This window comes from Hylobates moloch, unplaced genomic scaffold (assembly GCF_009828535.3).
Source record: "Hylobates moloch isolate HMO894 unplaced genomic scaffold, HMol_V3 SCAFFOLD_11, whole genome shotgun sequence".
NCBI lineage: Eukaryota > Metazoa > Chordata > Mammalia > Primates > Hylobatidae > Hylobates > Hylobates moloch.
Window position 1 is genome coordinate 56,059,138 of NW_026652286.1, and position 24,740 is coordinate 56,083,877.

Here is a 24,740-nt window from a genome sequence, read left to right on the forward strand (position 1 = left end):
TAAGGAGAAATGTTCCCTCTTCTTTCTCAACTGAAAAAAGCAGATAATATTTTCCTCATGAAATGTATTTGCAAATATTATGCATAAAAATGGAGATGCTGTGTGAACTTCAAAGATTGTTGTTATATTCTGTGAATTATAATATCTAAGAAGACTATAATTATGACTGGTTGCCTTATTTACTATGTGGTCCTGGTAATAATATTTAAATGGATAAATCTATTTTTGAAGCAGAAATACTTGCGACTTTTCTTTGTCAAGCCATAGAGTAGTATTACTAGATCATCTTTTTTCTCTCACATGAATGGAGGTTAAAATAAATAAAGCCTATGGCTTGGTGGATTTTTTATTTAAACAGAGTTAGAGAGTCTAATGTCATCTCTGTGGCTCTATTTCTTTATCCTTAAAATGAACATAACAAGGCATAGTGTTGTTGGAAGACTAAATTATTTATGATAGTGACTGACTCAAAAGTACCATGTAAGTATTAGTTCTTTATTGTTTTATGTGTTCCTGAATGTGATGTGCACACAGTGCGGTGTGCACCAAGATGTGCCATAGAGACTGTTGACAATATTTTGAAAAGAGACTGTGCTGAGAGGAGAAAGAGCACTGACTTTGAGTTCAGCTTTATAGTCAGTAGCTGTGGAGACATAGACAGATCATTTAGCCTCTCCGAATCTCTTTTCTCCTGATCTGGAAAATGGGAGTAATAATAATAACCTATCCTGCCATTTAGAATGCCTTAGAGGATCTCTAGAATTAATGCATGTGACAGTGCTTTGTGTCTGGGAACATTTAATGACGATATGAATGCTGATTGTAATGAAATGACAAAGTGGTCCCCAGTATACAGAGTGTAAGCCAGGATGATGAAGATACGTTAGTATGCTTTAGGTAGAATTTTATAGTCAATCTTTCAGGCTGTAGTGACTTCTTAATGTGCCACTATATTTATTCAACACTTTTTCATTCAATAAACACTTTATTTTTTGGGAGACTGCTATGTGCCAGGCGTTGTGCTAAATATTGAGGATATAAAATCATATAAGATAGAGACTTTGCTTTCAGAGACCTTACCACCTAGTACAGAAAGACAGACATGTAGACGTCTATGGACAATAAGGTTTGATAGCTGCCAGTTATATCTTATATATCATGAAAGTATTGAAGAAGTAGGTAAGGGAAGTAGTTTAAGGAATGATGCTCAGCTCTTGGATGGCAGAACAAGGTCCTGGTGTGGGACCATACACTGTATCTCCCATACTCAACATCCTTCCAGAGAACTGCAAGCTGATGAGTGGGCAGAGGCCTTCATATGTGAGAGGACCACAGTGACACATACGACAAGGCTATTCATGCAAACTTCTGGACACCTTACTAAACTCAACTGACTGTATGATCCTATTTAGGTAAATTGTGTGTGTGTGTGTGTGTGTGTGTATGTCAGAGAGAGAGAGAGAGAGAGAGAGAGAGAGATTTTCTCATTTTTTGAAGGGTTGGAATGGTGGCTAACAAATATAAGGTCAATTATAAGATTCTATTTATAAATCACAGCCATAAAATGAAAACAAATTTTTCTAAATGCACAATGAAAACCACAAACTAAGTGCTTTGTGTAGTTATGAACTATGAACCATAATATCAGCCATAAGTACTGGCTCCTTATGTAACTCTCTGTTATTATTTTCTTAATTAATAAAATTAAAATATAGGCAGGAACACTCACAATGGATTTACCCTATCATACTAAGGAGGAAGCTTGACATAGTAGAAGGAGACAGTCAATAAATATTTGAGTAAGTTAAAGGAAATAGGGAAATAAAGGAAGAGGAAAGGAAAATTAGAAGGAAGGGAGAAAGTGGCAATGGGATGGAAGAATGAAAAGAGGGAGGGAAGGGATATGGCAGGTGTAATGGGCATTAAAATGGAATATTTAAATCCCAGCTCTGCCTCTCTGTAGTTAGGTAAACTTTGACAAGCTCGAAGTTTATCTTCATTTGAACATAAGGCAGTACCTTTCAGAGTGATTGTGAGAAGAATAAATTTAACAGTTATGCAAGATAAGTCAGAGGTCCCTTGAAAAATGTGTGCCTATAGTCACCAATACTGCTTGCTTAAACATTTGCTAAACATGTTAATTGTTCTTATCACAAAAGGAAAACAATAACAAAAAAAGAAGAGAACAGGAGAAAACTTTTGGAGTGATGGTCGTGTTATGGCATAGATTGCGGTGATGGTTTCATGCGTGCATACATATCTCCAAATTCCTCATTAAGTATGTACAACTTATTCTATGTCAATCTCATCTCAATAAAGTAGCCTTGAAAATTACTTACAAAATTACGCCCTTTGCACCAATGCGGATGCCACTGGAGGCTATTATCCTAAGCAAATTAACATAGGAACAGAAAGCCAAATACCACATGTTCTTACTTATAAGTGGGAGCTAAACACTGGATACTCATGGACATAAAAATAGCAACAATAGACATGGGGACTCCTAGAGTGGGGAGGGAAGGAAAAGGGAAATGATTGAAAAACTACTGGGTACTAGGCCCACCATCTGCGTAATGGGATCAATTGTACGCTCAACCTCAGCATCACGTGATATACCCATATAAGAAACATCGTATGTACCCCCAAATCTAAAATAGAAGTTGAAATTATTAAAAAAGTAAAAAAAAAAGGTGCTTAATACATTGTTGCTGATAATTCTTGAGTTTAGTTGAATGGTGCTGCTGCTACAACTTAGTACCATCAGCAAACTCTATATAGCATTATCTTATGCATTTTTTTGTTTTTACATTTGCACCAAACTATACACATTATAAAGGTACAGTGTTTAGAGTATGGTTATGAGTTTGGGAGAAAAGTTTGCTTTTTTAATAAAATAAGTAATATATCATTTTTAAAAAGGCATGCTTCTCAACATTCTGTTGGATGCAAATGTGTCTCAGAACATCTAGAAGAAAACATTAGCACCTTCACCTTTATTTGAGGGAAGTAAGTGCAACAAGCATCAAGCACCTGAACACCATTTAAACTGTGATATGTAGATCACACGTGATGGCTCATGCCTGTAATCCCAGCACTTCGGGAGGCTGAGGCGGGTGGTTCACCTGAGGTCAGGAGTTTGAGACCAGCCTGGCCAACATGGCGAAATCCCGCTTCTACTTAAAATACAAAAATTAGTCGGGTGTGATGGTTGGCAGGTATAATCTCAGCTACTCGGGAGGCTGAGGCAGGAGAATCACTTCAATCTGGGAGGCAGAGGTTGCAGTGAGCTGAGATTGTGCCACTGCACTCCAGCCTGGGCAACGGACAGAGTGAGATTCCGTCTCAAAGGAAACAAAAACAAAAACAAACAACATAGTGACATGCACCAGAAGTCATGATGCTCTCATCCATTTTCCTTTGTAATTAAGGTGCTTTTGGTATCATAATTGAAAGTTATGGCTTTTTCATTGATGGCGTCAGATACGGAGGGAATAAAGATTAAAGAAACATACTCACCGATAGGATCTGGTCTCCTCTCTGGAGCTCCCCACTTAGGTCTGCTGGTCCACCAGCCAGAATGAAGGATACAAAAATACCTTCTCCATCTTCCCCACCGACAATGTTGAAGCCCAGGCCAGTGGAGCCTTTGTGCAGGACCACCTTGCGAGGCTCTCTGCAGAAAGAAATAGAGAACGCAGCTCAGAGGGTGATCCATTTAAGATTTAGGTTGCTTTTATTTTCATTGGGATATATGATGTTAGCAATTCACTACCTATAAAATTGTTTCTCAAACTAAGATAATATTTGCACATCAAGAAAGAGGCTAATATTAGGACAGATGTTTGAGTTCCCCACTGTAACAAGTACCAAAATACTGTGCAAAAAATTATTCCTTCATTCTAAAAAAATTTCTTAAACTACCTTTACTTCTACTTTTCTTTTGTTTAAAACATCTGTTTTTGTATGGAGCACCACAGTAGTATTCAGTGTGTACAAAAATGCAGGGAGGGATTTTTGGGAACAAGAGACTAGGTTGAATGCCCAGATCATGAAAGATCTTATATGCCAGGTTGTGGTTTTGTTGTTTGTTTGATTGTCAATTAAAATTTACTGTGTAGGCCATGGGGACTCATTAGAAGATTCTGAGACATTAAGAATACTTAAATTCATTTTAGGAAAATTAACAGATGGTCCTATGGAGGGCTGACGGAGCGGAAAGCACAGATATGATGGGAGGTGAGAAAACCATTTAGGATGTTGTCTAGTAATCCAGCTGTGAGGAAGTCACAGCCTGAACAAGGGTGACAGCAGTGAGAATTTTAAAAAGGGCAATGTGAGAGAGGAAATTTGAAGGGAGAAGCAGTAGGTCCAGAGATGACTCAGACATTGGAAAAAGAGGAGAGAGAGCATCTAAGTAACTAGCAAAAGGAGAGATGAATGGAATCCAGGGTCATGAGAATGAGTATGATTTGGACATACTCAGTTCCAGGAAATAGTGAGATATCCAGGTGGAGATGTTTTGAAGCAGCTGGAGACAAAGAATAGGAATTTGGGCCTTCAGAGAGGACTATAAATACAGATTTGAGGATCATCAATAAAAAGGTCAGAGATCAAATCTTGAGCCAATAGTTCACTGAGTTTGTGTAGAGCTCAGAATAATATGGAATTATAGAATGTAAAAAGTCTTAAAAGGCATTTAGTTCAATTTTCTATATCAGTAGTTTTAAAAAGTGTTTTGCAAGCCTTTGGTTTGACCAAGTTGTCATTTGTATCACCCACCCTCCTCTCCCAAACATCTCATTTCATCTTCTATTTTCCAGCTCTTAATGATGTAAGAATGAGAAACAGCCATCCAATATATTTTATACTAATGACTACACAAAGAATTTGTTATTTGCTATCACATTTCCATGCATAAAATGATGCATTATGTATATATACCTTATTATGAGGAAGAGTGTAAAGTGCACCTCACAACTTGAACTGTAATAAATTATGTAATAATGCATTAAGTCAGAGGTAAAGTGACATAGAGTTAACTCATTTCATTCTACAAATACTTTGTAAACACCTACTGTGCCAGGAAGGTGTTTCAGGTGCTCAGAACGTTTGCAAACAAAACAAATATCCCTGTCCTTGTGGGCTTACAGTAGACCACTAATAAACAATAGATGCAATAAATAAGTTCATTATATAGTATGTTAGAAGGCAATAAGTATTTTGGAGAGAAAATAAAGCAGAACAGTGTAGGAGGGATAGGTTGTGGTGAGGAGGGCCTGGGTAGGATGCATTGAGAAGGTGACATTTGAGAAAAAATTGAAGAGGAGAGGAAACTAGTCATGTCGCTATAAAAAGGAAGAATGTTCTGGCCAGAGGAAAGGAACAGCCAAACAGAGATCCTAATATGAAAGGGTGCCTGCTGTTGTCAAAGAAGAACTAGGAGGCCATTGTGGCTGAACTGAATGAGGAAAGGAGAATGGTAAACAACGAAGTCACTGTTTTAGTTTTCTATTGCTGAGTAACAAGTTACCACAAATACAGCAGGTTAAAACCACACCCATTATTCTCTTTCAGTTCTGTAGGTCAGAAGTCTGGGTGGACTTGACTGTGTTGCCTACCTATACTGAAGTCAAGGTGTCAGCCAGGCTGAGCTTTATTGCAAATTTCTGTGGAAAAATCTGCTTCCAAATGTATTTAGGTTGCTGGTAGAATTCAGTTTCTTGTGGTTGTAGGATAGTATTAGTCAGGGTTCTTCAGAGAAAGGCAACATGAGAGTGCATGCACACACACGCATGCGCGCGCGCGCACACACACACACACACACACACACACCCTCTATAGTATATACACAAACATAATAAGGAATTGGCTTATGTAGTTATGGAGGCTGATAAGGCCCAGGATTTGTGGCTGGCAAATTGGAAACCCAGGAGAGCCAGTGTTATATCTTAAATAGTTGCAGGCTGAGGCTAAGCCTGAAGCCAGATGAAGACTGATGTCCCAGCTTGAAGATAGTCAGGAAGAAGCAGCAAATTCACCCTCACATTGCTTTTTTATTCTATTCAGGCCTTCAGTGGATTAGATGAGGATCACACCCTTTGGGGAAAACAATCTGCTTTACCCAGTCTATTGATTTGGATGTTCATCTCATCCAGAAACACCCTTACAGACATACTGAGTAAAATGTTTAACCAAATAGCTGGACACTCAATGACTCAGTCAAGCTGACACGTGAAATTAACCATCACAAGGAATAAGGTATACATTTCCTTGCTGGCCATCAACTGGGGCCTCTCTCAGCTCCTATAGGCCATCCACATTCCTCACCCCATGGCTCTCACTATCTTCAAGCAACTAATGGCACATTGAATCCTCTTTGCATATGGAAGCTCTGACTTCCTCTTCTCCAACTAGCTGAATAACTCTTTGCTTCTTAGGGGTTTATGTGATTAGGCCAGGCCCACTCAGATACTTTTCCTATCTTAACTGATTAGTAGCCGTAAGTACACTTGCAAAATCCCTTTTCTTATGTAAGAACTTAATTGTGGGAGTAACACCAGGAGGTAGATATCATGGGTCCCTCTTAGAACTTTGCCTACCACTATCAGAGAGACGACAGTGCATTAATCCTGCAGGGCCTTGTAGATCATTTTAAAAGCTTTGACTTTTACTCTGAGAGAAATGGGGAGCCTGTGAGAAAAATGATTTGACCTGACTTACATTTGTAAATGATTCCTTTGACATAAAATAGACTCCTCTTGCAGCTGGGTGGGCATGGCAGTTCAGCTCCCCCTTGATCTCAGAAACAGCAGGGAGGGAGACACAGAGCATTCCCCTCATTCTACCTCACTGCCACTAGGTGGGAGTAGAAGTTCAGCTCCGCGCTTGGATCCACTAACACCAATCGGGGAGAGAAGATGGGGTGCTGACTAGCACTGCCTTGACCCACCTTATTCTCCTTACCTCTGCTCCCCACAGGGCCCTGCTGATAATATCCTGGCAGGCAGAGTGGTTTTCCAACTAGTACTGATTTCCTCTTTCTCCTACTTCATTGCCACTGTGCAGCGGTGGAAGTTAAGCTTCTTGCTGGTTCCCATCAATATTAGGAGTAGGGGAATGGAATGCCAGCTAACGCCACCTCATTCCAGCCTGTTGCTGCTGGGTAAGGGTACAAGTTCAGCTCCCCACTAGAAAGTGGAGTATCGACTAGCACCACCTCATACCCGCTTGTTCTGCCTATTTGCTGCCAGGTGGGGACGGAAATTCAGTTCTTGTTCTGTCTACCAACAACAGCCTAGTGGAAGAAGTGGAAGGCCATCTTAGAGTTGCCTCTCCTGGCTGCCGCTGGTAGAGCCAGAAATCTAGCTTTCTGCATAGCATTACTGATAATGCAGGGTTGAGGGGACAGTTTTTTCTTTGGTGTTTGGCTAGAGTAGGTCAGTATTATCAAAAGTTTTCTGGTTCTATTAGTCTACCTGTTTTTCCCAGTCATTTATCTAAAGGGAGCAGGTTTTACTTGGGGCTGTTTTTGTCTGTACTTATTGGTGGTTCCAGGCTGCGGGTTCTCCAGTGCTCCATCCAAATACATAGCAAGCAAAAAAAAAAAAAAAAAAAAAAAAAAAAAAGAAAGAAAGAAAAAGTCCTGGGAACTCACTACGGTATCCTTCCTTTCCTAGCCAGTTTGTTGCCTCCTTTCCAACTCTAAAGTCTTCCTACATTTGTGTTTTTCTACTCAAGTTTATTGTTTTGTTTTGCTTTTTAAATAAGAGGGTGGATTAGAGAGAAATGGGGATACATTTTAAATGTAGAGGCCAACAGAATTTTCATGAAAAAGGTTATTGTCAAAATCTCCCCCTTTCTCCAGAATAAACACACGTATAGACATTCTTAGTGGGTCCAACAACACTGAAGCTCTATATAGTACATAGAGATGGAGGGAAGAGAGTGATTAGGACTCTGACATTTGTTCCTGTGCTAGATATTGTGCTTGATGCTTTACGTGAATCATTTGATTTATTCCTCAAAAAAATGAAAGGTATACTGATTTTGCAGCTACTTTGAAACAGGAACAGAAAGCGAAATAGATTGCTGATTGGATAGATGGATAGGGATGTGACAGAGAAAGTATAGGAAAATGTTAATAGTGGAATCTAGGTGACAAGTACATGGATGTTCACTGTAAAATTTTTAAACTTTTCCTTGTGTTTGAAAAATGTTTATAATGAAATTATGAGTAAAATAAATAACCTGATGAAGAAATCATTAGGGCAAATGTTTAGATTAGTGAAATGACACTACTTGCCTAAGCTTTTAACTGAGTTTAGTAAGTAGCAAAGGCAGGATTAAGGACATAGATTTTCTGTCTCACAATCCAAAAGTCTAGAATATGGTATATATCAGAGATTGCAAACCAGCAAGTCAAAGGCTGAATTTGACTCACAATATTTACAAATGTTTGAATTAGTTGCCCAAGTTTAAAATTAGGAAAATTTGCATGAAATATGGATTTGTGGCTTCACATGAAAAAAGTCTGGCATTCCATCAACACTAGCTCCCAGTTTTGTTGTGCGGCAACACTTGGTTTAGAGAATGGGCTTCTTTAGAAGGGTCATTCATGCTCTAGTTTGCCACAGTCCTAACCTCTTTCTCCTGTTCCCAGACAAAAAAAAAAAGCTGTCATTGTACCACATTTGCACTTCTTATAAAATTAAGAGGAAAGTATTTCTTGTACTCATACTCCTATCAAAAATGGGAAAATGAAAGCTTTATGGAGGGAATCATATTTTAATAAAAATGGGAGAGAGTAAGATTCCTATGGAAGTAAAGATTATTCTTACATGTTTAATACACAATGTGACTTTATGCAGGAAGAATATAGCTTTCAAAGGTCATTATGAAACATCATTGCCCATTACCCATTTATGTTATCTATCTGGGGGCATTGTGTTAGTGACTTTTGCACTTTGACATACTGCTTCCTGTCTTTAAAAACAGAAAACATATAATGTTTGCATGACAGTAGATTTTATTTATTTTACCTGGACCCCATTTATTTCAAACTATGAAAACAAATCTTTTAAACTAAATTATTTGGAATTTTTGAAACTCAGAAGATTTAAATGCCTTTTTTAAAAACAGAATTTTATATTATAGTTAATTATGATACTTACTTTAATAGTGAAGATAAATGACAAAAAAGAAATTTGTAAAATGGAATGCAAATAAAATGTCCTAAGCACACTTCAAATGATTTATTTTTTCTAATTTAAATTTCTTATACTAATAACCTATTACAGCAATCTGTAGATTTTAAAGCATTTTCACATATATTTTTCCTGTTAGAGGATCAAAGCCCTTTAAAGTATTACAAGTCCTATTTAACCGATGCTTAGGTAAATCAGCTTGTCTACATTCACACAGCTAGAAGCATCAGAGCTAGTCTCTTTGCTATAAGTGTTTCATCCATTTGATGGAGAGGGAACTTAAACAATGAAAATTTTTAAAAATTAAGCTAAAATTCAAGTATATGTAAAGTATAGTAGTATATATTGAAGTATATGTAAGCCAGAGGAGGACTCTTAATTTAAAAAAGATTACGATATATTACAGAATATAGTTTCCAAAACCATTGACACTCAAAGATTCACTTTAACTGCCCTTAGCTCTTATCATTTGAACCACATGGTTCAATACCTCATTCCATGCTGCCTTGCACCCTTCTCTCTCTGAATGTCATGGTATCTACTCCAACCCCTTCATCCCCTCTAATTCAGGTTTTGACTTTTAGGATAAACTCCCAACTTGAAGTCTCCTTGATCCTACTTTCAATCCTCCAAATACATTCTCCTCCCTAAAATACAAATCAGATCATCTTACTACCCTGCTTAAATGTCTCCCGGCACCCTATGTTCCAGCCACATCAAAATCCCTGTGCTTCCCTGAGTTTGACAAGTTGCTTCATACCTCTATGTTTTGGCTCAGGCCACCTTAAAACTCAGTTCAATCATCACTTCTCTGAATCCCCAGGTACATATGATCACTTGTTCCTTGGGTCCACACTGTGTCTTCCACACATGCATCTATTGCAGCCTGTTTTACAGTGTGACATAATTACTCATACCTTCTTCTCAAGAATATGTGAACTCCTAGAACCCAGGCACCAGCATTTCCCCAGTAACAGTAAGATACCTGGCAGGTAGCAGGAACTCAGTAAATAGGTATTAAATGAATGGATAAACTCTCACAGTGATTTAGGTCTCCATTTCATATTATAATTAATTACACAAATGTCTTTCCCTCTTCCTAGATTTTAACCAGGTATGTCAAAATCTAAATTCCACAGACATAGATCACAAAACACAAATGGGCAAAGCAGGATGAGAAGGAAATATAGCAAACTGGAAGACACAGTTCATCTAAAGGGGGGCTGCTGCTACTCAACTCTGGACAATTGCTCCAAGCAGGAATGTCAAGCAATCTTGACAGATTCTCTAATTTTTAAAGATAAGCCAAGAATCTAGATATTTATATAAATTTCCCAGAATTTAAATATGACAATGGTTAAAAAAGGCAAAAGCATGGCGCAGGTCAAACTAGAGATGTTTGTTATGGATCCAGCTATGAACTGCCAGTGTGAGACTCTGCCTTGTTAGAAGTTTGATGGTGCATTTGACATCTGCTTCATGTTTTTCACTTCCATGGTACTCAGAATGGTACTTGACTCACAGTCATTTAATATTCCACATTTAGCCCATCTCTTTTCTTCACTTTTCAATTTCTCCCATTCTGTAATACCCTTTTATCTTACTGTTTCCCTTTTGTCTGTTTTTTCCTTTTATATTACACCTGCTCAAGATCCATCATCTTCATGATAAACCATTTTCAAACATTTTGAGCCTAGCTGCTTTTGCATGCATACTGCTGAGGCTAATGACTCTGGGTCTGATTAATATAATGGCCCACATTTCTAAGAACTGTTTTGTGTGTGAGGGCATTGTGGCCCCCCGTGAGATCACAATATCCTGGAGGTGAGGTATCACAGTTTACTTTCTAGGTATACCTAATACTCATAGAAGAGTGTTCAGTCAACATCTGATGATTGAATAAATAAACACAATTTATAAATAACTCAAATACTTCTTATACTGGAATGATTTGGGGACTCTAATTTCCTATGTTATTCATCATCCAGAATTCATATTGCTGAGGGCTCTGTTACTAATCATTATTACACATCATTATGCACTGACAATGGAACAAAATTCTATCTCTCATTTCTCATTCTGAAATTAGCTCAGGGATTGTAATCTTCTGGAAATTTTCCCTGATACTCTCCTTAGTCTCTCTACTCTAGGCTGGGTTGGGTGCTTCGCCTAGCAATCTTTTCGTGTATCTATCACAATGCTTATTCCACTGGATTGGCTTATTTGACTCCCTTTCTAGCTAGAGTGAGCAACTTCAGGGCAGAGACCCATTCAAAACAGACATATGCTGGCATTTGCTTTTTGTCTCCAATACCTGGTACATAACAGGTGCTCACTGTCAGCTAATTTCATATTATATTGTAAGTACGGAATGTACAGAAGACATAATTTGGTCACTCACAATATCAGCATTTTTAAAAACAAAGTTAGATAGCTACTTAAAAATATATATCTTACCCATCCATCCAACTTCCAATAGACAAGCATCTATGGAGTACCTATGTTGTGTCAGGCACTGTGAATACAAAGATTAAAGAGCCTGGGGTAGGAGGAGCCACATGTAAACAAATGCTTACAGAAGCCTAGGAAGCGGACAAGTGCTATGACAGAAACATGTGAGCAATAAGCCAAAGTAGCCAAGAGTAAGGAGTGGCCAGCCTTCTTCTTAAAAGGTATTATTCTTTTATCATCATCACTTAGATGAAATGTGCTATATTCATTTATGCAGTTTTTATTTTTCTCTTAATATTATGTAAAAAGTCTTTATAATTATAAAACCTTTGGATGCTGAACGAAGGGAGAAATGCCAGCCTTGACCTGCTGCAAGCTGTGACAGATCATCAGCAGCATAATCTTCTTTAGCTGGAGTCTCAGAGGATACTCTAAACTAGTCAGGATGTTTTCAGGAGAAAGGAGGTGCTGTAGGCTTTCTCTCTTTACAGCAGATGGTTTAAGAGGGTTCATGATTCAAAAAGGAAAATTATGGCCAGGCGTGGTGGCTCACGCCTGTAATCCCAGCACTTTGGGAGGCCAAGGTGGGCAGATCATGAGTTCAAGAGATTGAGACCATCCTGGCCAACATGGTGAAACCCCATCCCTACTAAAAATACAAAAATTAACTGGGTGTGGTAGCGTGCGCCTGTAGTCCCAGCTACTCAGGAGGCTGAGGCAGGAGAATCGCTTGAACCTAGCAGTCAGAGGTTGCAGTGAGCCGAGATCGCGCCACTGCACTCCAGCCTGGTGACAGAGCGAGACCCTGTCTCAAAAAAAAAAAAAAAAGGCTGGGTGCGGTGGCTCACGCTTGCAGTCCCACCACTTTGGGAAGCCGAGGCAGGCGGATCACGAGGTCAGGATATCGAGACCACGGTGAAAACCTGTCTCTACTAAAAATACAAAAAATTAGCCGGGCGTGGTGGGGGGCGCCTGTAGTCCCAGCTACTCGGGAGGCTAAGGCAGGAGAATGGCGTGAACCCAGGAGGCAGAGCTTGCAGTGAGCTACTTCAACTGAAGTCTTTCTCATGGCCATTCGTGGGCTATTCCTTGAACTCTGAGCATCTGGGGGCTTGGGAAGTCACTCCAGTCAAATCCTACAACCTCCACGGTGAGAGGCTGTATTGTGTAGTGGGAATTAAGGTATAAATATGTTTTCATTCATCTTTCTAAAGAACATATCTTACCATGCTTCTCTCTTGCTCAAAAGCCTTCTAAGGATGTGTATACCTTTTAGGATAAGGTCCAAACTTCTACACAGGCATTCAAAGCTTCCTATTATTTGACCTCACCTACCTCTCCACCACCTAACTTCACTGTGCCCCGTTGTACTTCATGTTTCAGCCTTACAAAGTTGCCAACCACAGCTTCTCATCCCAGGTTGTTCCTCCTTATCTTTGCCCAGGCTGTTTGCTTTGGCTAGAAGGATGCCTGCCTTTTCCTGCTATTCTCATCTATCTAATGAGGTCCTACTTGGCCTTTAAGACTGAGGTCAGGTACCATCTCCTCTCTGCTGTCCCCTCTACCCTCACCTCCAGAAGAACTGACTTTTTTGAAACCACATTGTCCTTTCACTGATCACACCACTATCACTGCCTTTACTATTCTGAAATTAATTTATTTACCCATCCATCTATGCTGTGAATCTGTATGGTCCTGAAAGATAAAGGACTTTCAGGTCCTTGTTTTGTGTAATTTTGGGAGCAGGTACAGGCTGAGTATATAAGAGACATACAAACAAAAATATTGTTTCATGAATGGAAAAAAAAAAACAAGTGAGAGGTTGGGAAAAATGATACTGAGTTCTAGTTCTGGCTCTCTTGGGATCTGTGGGAAGCCAGGATTGTCCTCTACAGGTCGGGTTCCTTGCTTGGGTAATGGAGGAAATAATGTTTGTCTCACGGGGAAGTGTTGAAATTCCGATAAGACGATGAACTAAAGGCATCTAGAAAACTGCGAAGTTTTAAAGAAAATTAAATATTGAGATGCTATTTCCAGTAATTTGGCAAATTAGATATTCTGAAAAACCCCTTTCATTACACAGCAGCTAAAAATTCTGAATAAAATAGTTATAAAATACTTTTAAATGCTTGGCTAAGCTTGCAAGTAAGAGAAATCTTCAGAGGCTGAAAATGCAGCAGAAATGCAAACTCAGAAGAAAGTAAGTACTGAGAATAGCAGCAGACTGAAGAATGATGAGCTAGTGTGTTAGCGTCTAGATTTGATGGCTGCATGAATAGGACTGTGTGAACCCAGCAGTGGGATTAGATCAGAGACACCTGAGCAAAATTAGGATGCCATGAGGCTACACCCCCAAACAAAATGATAAAGTACAAAAATATTAGCACCTCAACAATGTCCAGGATTCATATCTACCCTGATTTTGGCTCATAGGGAAAAAAAAGGGCCTGGGGGCCAGGTACGGTGGCTCACGCCTGCAGTAATCCCAGTACTTTGGGAGGCCAAGGCGGGTGGATCACTAGAGGCCAGAAGTTCTAAACCAGACTGGCTAACATGGTGAAACTCCATCTCTACTGGGAAAAAAAAAAAAAAAATTAGCTAGGCATGGTGGTGTATGTCTGTAACCCCAGCTACTTGGGTGGCAGAGGGAAAAGAATTGCTTGAACCTGGGAGGCGGAAGTTGCAGTAAGCCAAGATTGCATCACTGCACTTTAGCCTAGGCAACAGAGTGAAAGTCTGTATCCAAAAAAAAAAAAAAAAAAAAGGGCCCGGGGAACTAATCAAGGCATGTTTGAATGTCGAAGAAGTTACACTTGCAAACAGAATTAATAAAACTGAATAAATTGGGAGAATAAAGGAGGGAGAGTCCACCTGAGTGGTAGAAGAAAGATCTTGGCAATAGATCTCCAGCACTGCGAGGTTGAGGGGCTCTCCAGCTCCAGCTGCAGGTGGCTAACATAAATGTGCTGTCCTAGTGGTAGGGGTAACATATGAGATGGGCTCATCTGGCCATCCTAGCTCAATGACAGTAGTCATTAGGGTCACTTGGGTGGCTAATTTCCCTCTCAGAGTCCAAGCTCACCAAGCCTCCAGCTCATTAAAATATAATTTATCCTAGTGTTTTTCCTATTGCGAGCAATGTGCTAGTTAGCACATTCTGGTATCTTGAGTAGTTACATTTTGCATCGTATATTAAAAACATGGTATTACAGCATATAAACTTGATTACTCCTGGATACACTGACAAAAATTGAGTTTCAGAGACTGTAGATGGAAGGCCCAGATCTAGTATAGTACAATGACAACCCAAAAAGGGTCTGTTACCCTTGGAAGTCATATAGGAAGTCTACAGCTAGTCTTCCTGAATCCTTTTTCCTTCATTTCTCTATTAAATGCAACTGTGTTCATGTGAACAATGTTATTAAAAAGAGGAGATACTTGTAGGAGATCAAAAAGATTTTTTTAGTAGAATGAGAAGACATGTTTTAGTAAAATTGTGAAGAGAGGAGCATGCCAAAGGTGGTCACATGGAAGACAACAACAGAAGGTTTCAGAGCTGCTGGTTGATTACAACCTTCTTATATCTAAATGAGCTAGCTCCTCAGAAGGATGCAGTATAATGTGTGCCTCATATTTAAATAGTTAATTTGGTCAGTTAGCCAAATAATCAGTCAAACAGATTATTGGGCGTCATATAGATACACAAAGATAGGGGGTTTTGTTGAACTGCTATTTGAGGACATGTTATTAAAATAATAGAAAGAAATCTGTCATCATAAGGGGGGATCTAGGCATTAAATATACAATATAGAGCAGGCTGACTTCAGCAAAATAATAACCACACTGATACAGAGTTTATGCTAAATATACTGTGGTTGGTACTGTGTGGGATAAAACAACCCTACTAGAGGGGGATGGCATGGGATACTGTGATACTGGGAAAGACTACAGGCATTGGAGCTAGATAGCTCTAGGCTTGAATCATAATCTTATCAATAAATATTTGAGTAACCTTGGTATAGTTTCTTGAGGTCTTGCTTTTTTGGCTATAAATTGTGAACAATAATATCTATCTTCTGGCATTGTGAAGATGAATTGAAATAACATAAAAATACTAGAATCACACAGCAAGTGCTCGGCAAATGCTAACTAATTTCCTTTCCCTCTAGAAAGTTACGACCTTTGAATGGTAAATAGTCACACATAAAGTAATAAATCAATATTGTAAAGCCACATATGTTAAGTACCAAATGAGTATTGTGGATGAAAGATCTCTGTGTTAAAGAATAAATATTAAGTCATATAGAATGTACAATCTGAACTAGACCTTGACAGATGGGTAGAAATTAGGAAAGTGGAAAGGAAAGTAGAGGTATTTCAGTACATAGCATGAGCCTAGGGCCAGAGCGGAGATATGCAAGATGTATTTGAAGAACAGGGAGTATCCCAGTTTCAATAATGTGCAGGACTGGCCTCAAGGAAAACTAGAAGACTGAGGCAGACTGGGAAAGAACATGGATGCCAACCTAAGGAATTCAGACTTTACACTTGGATAATATGAAGACACTGAATGTTTGTGCACTCAGGGGAGACTTTGTGAATGCAATAACTTCTATTTGTAAGCCTTAAGTGTTTACGTTACATTGTTCTGTTTCTACAATCCCCCAAGTTTGCCTGCAATGAGGTTAATTAATAATTCTAAAGGTCTCTAAAGACACTTCTGCTGCAAAGTGAGGGGCTTTCATTGAGGCTGTAACGTAAGGTCTTGGATTTAACTGCTAAGACCTGTCTGAGTTCTTTGTAAAACTCTTTTCCTTCTCTTCTCTGGAGTAAATCTTAGAATTAGGTACACATCTGAGACTACATATAACATCCTTGGTAAATGGAATCAAACAGACAAATTAAAAAACTTTCTTCTCACAACATAAATCAACTATAGATCAATTAGTTTGATTTAAAAATATTTGGAGTACTTTCTTATCCACATATCAAACATGATAATCTAATAACCAAGTTTCACCTCAATTTGTTTTTGTCTAAATTTCTCAAGAAAATAAACAAAGAACCAATTTTATGTTGCTCTACATACGTTCTCACTTTTCATAACCATACCTTCTAATCATTATTTTATCTCCAAAGCAAAAAAAAAAAAAAAAAGGGATTACCTCTCTTTTTCTTTTATTTCATAATGCTTTGGTTGCCAACTTATTTTTTAAATTATATATACTATCCATAATGACCATAATTTGCTTTTGCTCCCTGTTGCATTTTGAATTTTTAAAGATAAGTTAATTATAAAAGGAATATTTTTTAATAATTATAATAGGAATATTTTTAGCAATCTTGTTAAACTAAATAAAAGTAAAAAAAGTAAATATCTATTGTACAGAGTTATTTTTCATAGTTGGGTCATTTGTTTTCAAGCTCTCATGACTGGTGAAATAATGTCTGAAACTATTACAAAGCTGGGTCATTAGCAAAACTAATATTCAAATATAGGATTAGAGAAAAAAACTCTGCATATTCTTCCTAAAGGCAAAGTACATTTTATGAAAGATTTTTTAAAATGTCTTTCGAGTTGAAGCATTATGGTATTATGAAACTCCAATTAATTATCAAATGTTCAAACCCTCTACAATTAGTGTGATATGGGGAAAATGGCTTGAATTAAAGTGAAATAATTGGGTTCAAGTATTTCATGTTTTGTCTTAACTCTGATTTGGATATATCCCTATTAGTGTAGAAAAAACTTTAGGCTGAGGCCTGTTTTTTAGTCCTGACTTCAACATTAACGTCTGAGCGTCCTTGAAAACAGCCTCTCTGAACAAGTTTCCATATTGTATAACTAGGGGAGGGGTGAGAAAGGCAAACCAGAATCGCCACGATCCCTTCCAGCTCTAGCATTTCACATGCTTGCTTAATGAAAATCAAAAGTGGGGCGTTCCCATTTCTAAAACCACAATTCCACTTGATGATTTAATAAATATTTAGTACTCACCTTCAAGAAAGTGGAGAGAACAGAAATGGCTCTATTATTAGGTCCTCTCCAACTTGGCCTCTCTTCAGCTTTTGACATTATAAATGTTCCTTTCTATATTTCCATAACTGAAATTTTGGGAAATGTTCTATGTATCTGTTTGCCCAATATTGTAGCTACCAGTCATATGTGTTAGTAAGCACTTGAAGTGCGGTTGGTGTGACTGAGAAACTTAATTCTCCTCTTTTTCCTTTCCTCTAGCTCTTTCTTGGAGGGGTCCTTTGTCTCTCTAGGTCTCAGTTTAAATTGTGCTCTGTGACCACTCCATCTAAACTAGTCCCCCACTCCCTTTTTTTTTTTTTTTTTTTTAAATCATGGCATCTTGTAAGGATACTTATCTTACAGTAAATTAATTGTGTTTGTTTGTTTGCTTGTTGCCCATCTCTCACTAGAATGCAATCTCTATGAGAACTATAATCCCCTTGGGCCTCTAGCATCTAGTCTAGTGCCTGGTACAGGTTAAGGCCTTGATATTTTTTGAATAAATTAATAAATAGATGGTCTTATCCATTGCTATATTGATAATCCACTAATTGATATCTCTAGCTCAGATCAGTCTTCTCTACTCCAAATTTCTATTCAGTTGCTCCAGAATGAAATCATTATTTTCTCCCAGAATCTTTTTTTGTCCCTTTTGTTCCTTATCTGGGTTAATGGTGCTGCCCGATTTTGCAAATCAGAAACTTCTGCATTTTCTTCTCTACTGCTCATCTAGTACTTCCAATCATCCAACAATGCAGTCATCTTTAATTCAGAAATGCCTCTCACATCATCTTAGTATTGTTGCCTTAGTTCAGGCCCATGACATCTCTGCTAGGGATTCCTAACTAGGATTCTCCTAACAATATGAAGTAACTATAATTTGGGCTCCATGGACTTCTTCAATCTCAACTTCTAATACATTCCTTCTGGCACTATACCTATCAATTATGCATAAATTTCTGTGTGGCCCTCATGGCCAGACTCTCCTGTGCCATTTGTGTGTTCTTCCTCTGTTTGGAATGCCCATCTCCAGATGAACCAGTTTATCCTTCAACAATTCCATGGGCTCATTTAGCCATCTCCTGGGTGGTGTTCCCAGAGCATTTTATTTAGGGGCATTATAGCACTATAACTTAAAAATAGATATAGATATACGTATCTCTCCTCCACCAACTGGGAATTCTTTTTTTTTTTTTTTTTTTGTTGAGACGGAGTCTTGCTCTGTCGCCCAGGCTGGAGTGCAGTGGCGCGATCCCGGCTCACTGCAACCTCCGCCTCCTGGGTTCAAACGATTCTCCTGCCTCAGACTCCCAAGTAGCTGGGATTACAGGCACATGCCACCACTCCTGGCTAATTTTTTGTATTTTTAGTGGAGATGGGGTTTCACTGTGTTAGCCAGGATGGTCTTGATTTCCTGACCTCGTGATCCACCCGTCTCTGCCTCTCAAAGTGCTGGGATTACAGGCATGAGCCACCGCGGCCAGCCTGGGGTAACTTTTATAACAGGTAGGAGAGCACTGATTTGATATAGAGAGATGGGGAGTGGGATAATAATTAATGAATAAGGAAAAGCATAAATTAAGGAAGTGAGGGAATATGTGATGTTTGAAGGAAAGCAAATATTTTCACTGGACTAGAATGTACCATTCTAGCAGGGGTGCGGTGGAGACATGAAGGCAGAGGCCAGATCAGGAAGAGGTTCTTAGACAGGGCAAACAGAGACTCAATTCTTAATACTCAGAAGAACAGAGCAGAATATTTGCATATACTTTCTTCATTCATTTAACCAAGGTTTGGCCAGCAGCTACTGGGCTCGACCCTGGCTGAGCCTTGCACATACAAAGCTATAGAAGACCTCTCTGTCCCTGAAAAGTTTACACTCTGTGTTATGTGTTGAATTGTGTCTCCAACCCTAAAGAAATTTTGAGGCCGGGCGCGGTGGCTCACGCCTGTAACCCCAGCACTTTGGGAGGCCGAGAGGGGTGGATCACAAGGTCAGGAGATCGAGACCATCCTGGCTAACACGGTGAAACCCTGTCTCTACTAAAAAATACAAAAAATTAGCCAGGCGTGGTGGCGGGCGCCTGTAGTCCCAGCTACTTGGGAGGCTGAGGCAGGAGAATGGCGTGAACCTGGGAGGCGGAGCTTGCAGTGAGTGGAGATCATGCCACTGCACTTCAGCCTGGGTGACAGAGCAAGACTCCATCTCAAAAAAAAAAAAAAAAAAAGAAATTTTGAAGTCCTAACTCCCAATACCCCAGAATGTGACATGTTAGGAAAGGATTGTTGCAGATGTTACATGTTAAGAAGAGGTCACACTGGAGTAGAATGAGTCCCTTATCCAATCTGACTGGTCTCCTTATAAGAAGACAGCCAGGGCTGGGCGGGGTGGCTCACGCCTGTAATCCCAGCACTTTGGGAGTCCAAGGCGGGTGAATCACCTGAGATCAGGAGTTCGAGACTAGCTTGGCCGACATGGTGAAACCTCTTCTCTACTAAAAATACAAAAAAATTACCTGGGTGTGGTGGCAGGCACCTGTAATCCCAGCTACTCGGGAGGCTGAGGCAGGAGAATTGCTTGAACTCGGGAGACAGAGGTTGCAGTGAGCCGAGATGGAGCCATTGCACTCCAGCCTGAGCAATAAGAGTGAAACTTGGTCTCAAAAAAAAAAAAAAAAAGGCAGGGCGTGGTGGCTCTTGCCTGTAATCCCAGCACTTTGGGAGGTCAAGGTGGGTGGATCACGAGGTCAGGAGTTCAAGACCAGCTTGGCCAAATTGGTAAAACCCCATCTCTGCTAAGAAAACAAAAATTAGCCAGGTGTGGTGGCAGGTGCCTGTAATCCCAGCTACTCAGGAGGCTGAGGCAGAGAATTGCTTGAACCCGGGGAGGTGGAGATTGCAGTGAGCCAAGATCGTGCCACTGCACTCCAGCCTGAGTGACAGAGCGAGACTCCACCTCTAAAAAAAAAAAAAAAAAAGACAGCCATGTGAAGACAGAGATACACCAGGAGAATGCCATAAGAAGATGGAGGCCAATGTTGGAGTGCTGCAGCTGCAAACCAAGGAACACTCGAGGTTGCTGGCAAAACTCCAGAAGCTATGAAGAGGCAAGGAGAGTCCCCTACAGGTTTCAGAGGGACCAGGTCCTACTAACACTTTGATTTTGGACTCTAGCCTCCAGAATTGAGAGACAATAAATTTCTGTTGTTTTAAACACTCAGTTTGAGTAGTTTTTTACCTGAGATCTAGGAAGCTAATACGTTTTGGTAGGTGCTACCTGAGCCAACGCACAAACTGACATGAACAACACCCACCTAGAGGGGCAAAAGGAGTCACTGAGGCTGATTCGATCCCTATGACCTGTCACTTCAGAAAATGGATTTGAAGTAAAAGGATAATCATACCACTGCAGTTTTGGGAGCTGTTACCAGGGGCCTGGGCGGAAAGCCTTATATTCAAATGGCAAAGCTTTCCATAAACCTCATTAATAGAATTTCAGAAGTTTTCATGTAGTTAAGATATGTATGCAAGAGTTACTGTAGAAAAAAAAAAGACAGCTTTCGGCCGGAACCGCCATCTTCCAGTAATTCACCAAAATGACAAACACAAAGGGAAAGAGGAGAGGCACCCGATATATGTTCTCTAGGCCTTTTAGAAAACATGGAGTTGTTCCTTTGGCCACGTATATGCGAATCTATAAGAAAGGTGATGTTGTAGACATCAAGGGTATGGGTACTGTTCAAAAAGGAATGCCCCACAAGTGTTACCATGGCAAAACTGGAAGAGTCTACAATGTTACCCAGCATGCTGTTGGCATTGTTGTAAACAAACAAGTTAAGGGCAAGATTCTTGCCAAGAGAATTAATGTGCGTATTGAGCACATTAAGCACTCTAAGAGCCGAGATAGCTTCCTGAAACGTGTGAAGGAAAATGATCAGAAAAAGAAAGAAGCCAAAGAGAAAGGTACCTGGGTTCAACTAAAGCGCCAGCCTGCTCCACCCAGAGAAGCACACTTTGTGAGAACCAATGGGAAGGAGCCTGAGCTTCTGGAACCTATTCCCTATGAATTCATGGCATAATAGGTGTTAAAAAAATAAATAAATAAAGGACAAAAAAAAAAAAAAAAAGACAAAGAACTAGCATGAAGGCATCATTAATTACTATTACAGAAATTCATTTTCAAAGAAAATATGTAGGGAAATACAAACATCTTACTAACCTTTAGCTGTAGTTGAACTCTTAAAAATTCTTTCCTTTAAAAGAAACATTCAATTGTTCTCTTCTCTGGGGCTATCACAGGTGTTGTCCTGTATAAATGTCCTGTATAAATGTTTTACCAGCTACAAGTTCTGTTTTTTTTGCTAATTCTAGGGGAGGCTTTACATAACAATTAGTTCAGCCCTGATGAGTTTTCTAATACCTTCTTTTCTTTATCAGGAAAAAAGAGGAAGAGCGTTGTTTCCCATCGTTGCTTTTTCAATTGAGAAATTTCATTGATCTTACTGACCTACTTTCCCTTTCTACCCAGATTCCTGCCCTTAGAGCAGAGGTTAGCCAAACTCTTCTTGAACATGACATTCTTATTCATTAACTATTTCCTTTAGTCACAGCAAAATCTGAAAGCCAACTTTGGACACTGATAAGAATGGGAAGTGATTTTTAGAAGAATCATCAAAATTTTTCCCCTAAACAAATATGTGTAGCCTCATCTTCTGACACGCCCTCAAAAACACACTAAATTCCAATCACATAAAATCTCCTTGATTTTCTCTGAATTCCTAACTTTTCTTTAACTGGAATCTTTCCCTCACCTTGGTCTTTCCGTGTATAGTCCTTTCTGCTCGCAGTTGGCTTCTTCTCTTTTATATACCTAGGAAACTTTCCCTCATTCCTCATGAATAGTTGAACAACATTTGGTCTCCTCAGCTCTCCCTAACACTAGCTCCTCTAGGATTCTATTGCACCAAATTCATATTGTGATTATCTTAATTATCATACTCTATCTTTTTATCCATTTAACAAGTATCTGTTGAGGGTCTACTATACTCCTGGAGGGCTCCACTGTGGCTAGGATTATTACCATAAAGCAGACGGTTTCTGCTTCCAAGAAGTTCACAACATAGAGGCTTATTAGAAGAGTAAACTGGCAATTAAAGCCAGAATACTAAAGCTGTAATCTTGTACAATAATAATTTATTTGCATACTTGCTTTTCCCACTTGACTCTGAGATTCTTGAGTATTTTATTTACTTCGTGAGTTAGTGTCTGATATCTAAAAAATACCTACCAACACCCATTGAAAATGAAAACTTTCAGTAAACTAGGAAAAGGGGAACTCCTCAACTTATTAAATGATATCTACAAAATCCCTACAGCTAATATCATGCCTAATGGTAAAAAAAAGCTTGAAGCTTTCCCACTAAGATCAGAAACAAGGCAAGGATGTTCCCTTTCACCACTGCCTTTCATCATCATACTGCAAGTTCTAGTTAATACAATCAGACAAGAAAAGGAAATTAGAAGTATACATATTAGGAAGGAAGAAATAAAACTGTCTTTGTTCACAGATAACATAATACTCTTTCTATAAAATCCAAGATAACTGACAAAAAACTCCTGGAACTAATAAGCAATTAGAGCAAGGTTGTAGAATAAAGGGGTAGTACACAAAAGCCAATTAATTTCCTATATGCTAATGATGAAAAAGTGAAAACTGAAATTACAAATATAATGCCATTTATATTAGCACCCCTGAAAATAATATACTTAGTTATAAAGCTAACAAAATATGTACAATATCTGTATGAATAAAACTACAAAACTCTGATGCAAGAAATCAAAGAACTAAATAAATGGAGAGATAGTCCATGTAAATGGAGAGCTAGAAATACTCATGTTAGTTCTTTCCAACTTAATTTGTAGATTTAGTGCAATCCCAATCAAAATCCCAGCAAGTTATTTTGTGAACTCTATATGGAGAGGCAAAAGACCCCAAATAGCAAACAAATATTGAAAGAAAAAACAAATTTGGAGGATAACACTACCTAGCTTCAAAATTTTGTATAAAGCTATAGTAATCAGGACAGTATGGTATTGGTGAAAGAGGAGACAAATACGGTGCTAGAACAACTGGACATCCACATGCAAAGCAGAAAAAAAATAGGTAGACACAGACATTATACCCTGAACAAAAATAAACTCAAAATTGATCACAAACCAAAATGCAAAACACAAAACTATAAACTCCTTGGAGATATTGTAGGAGAAAATCTAGATGACCTTGGGTTTTGAGATGACTCTTTAGATACAACACCAAAGGCATGATTCATAAAAGAAATAATTGATAAGCTGGACTTTTTTTTATTTTATTAAAATAAAAACATGTTTTTAACATACATAAACATATGGACAGTTTTTATTTTATTAAAATAAAAACAGTCTGCTCTGTGAAAGACAATGTCAAGAGAATGAAATGACAAGCCAAATACTGAGAGAAAATAATTACAAAAGACATGTCAGATAAAGAACTATTATTAAAAATATACAAAGAACTCCTAAAACTCAACAAACAAAATCTCCTAAAACTGACAAACAACACAACTAAAAATAGGCCACAGAACCTCAGATACCTCACCAAAGAAGATAAACAGATGGCAAATAAGCACATGAAAAGAGGCCTCACATCATATATCATCAGAGAAATGCAAATTATAACAACAATGAGATACCACTACACACCGATTGAAATGGTCGAAATCCAGAATACTGACAAAAACAAATGCTGGCAAGGATGTGTACCTGCACTTATTCATTGCTGGTGGGAATACAAAATGGTATAGTCACTTTGGAAGATAGTTTGGTGGTTTCTTACAAAACTAAACATACTCTTACTATATGATCCAGCAATTGTGCTCCTTGGTATTTCTCCAAAGAAGCTGAAAACACATGTCCACACAAAAACCTGCACCTGCATGTGAATAGTTCTAGCAGCTTTATTAATAATTGCCAAAAGTTGGAAGCAATCAAGATGTCCTTCAGTAGGTGAATGGATAAATACACTGTGGTAC

General features: G+C 38.7%; 1 protein-coding gene across 17 annotated transcripts in view; it reads right to left on the reverse strand.

Annotated features, from left to right (window-relative positions):
• DLG2 (discs large MAGUK scaffold protein 2) overlaps positions 1-24,740 on the reverse strand; it is a 2,210,459-nt gene that overhangs the window by 399,418 nt on the left and 1,786,301 nt on the right. For all 17 annotated transcript variants that reach the window (XM_032167965.2, XM_032167963.2, XM_032167975.2 and 14 more), the window contains one exon: positions 3,517-3,673. In XM_032167965.2, the coding sequence (XP_032023856.1) occupies positions 3,517-3,673 (157 nt within the window). The remainder of the gene's footprint in view (positions 1-3,516; positions 3,674-24,740) is intronic.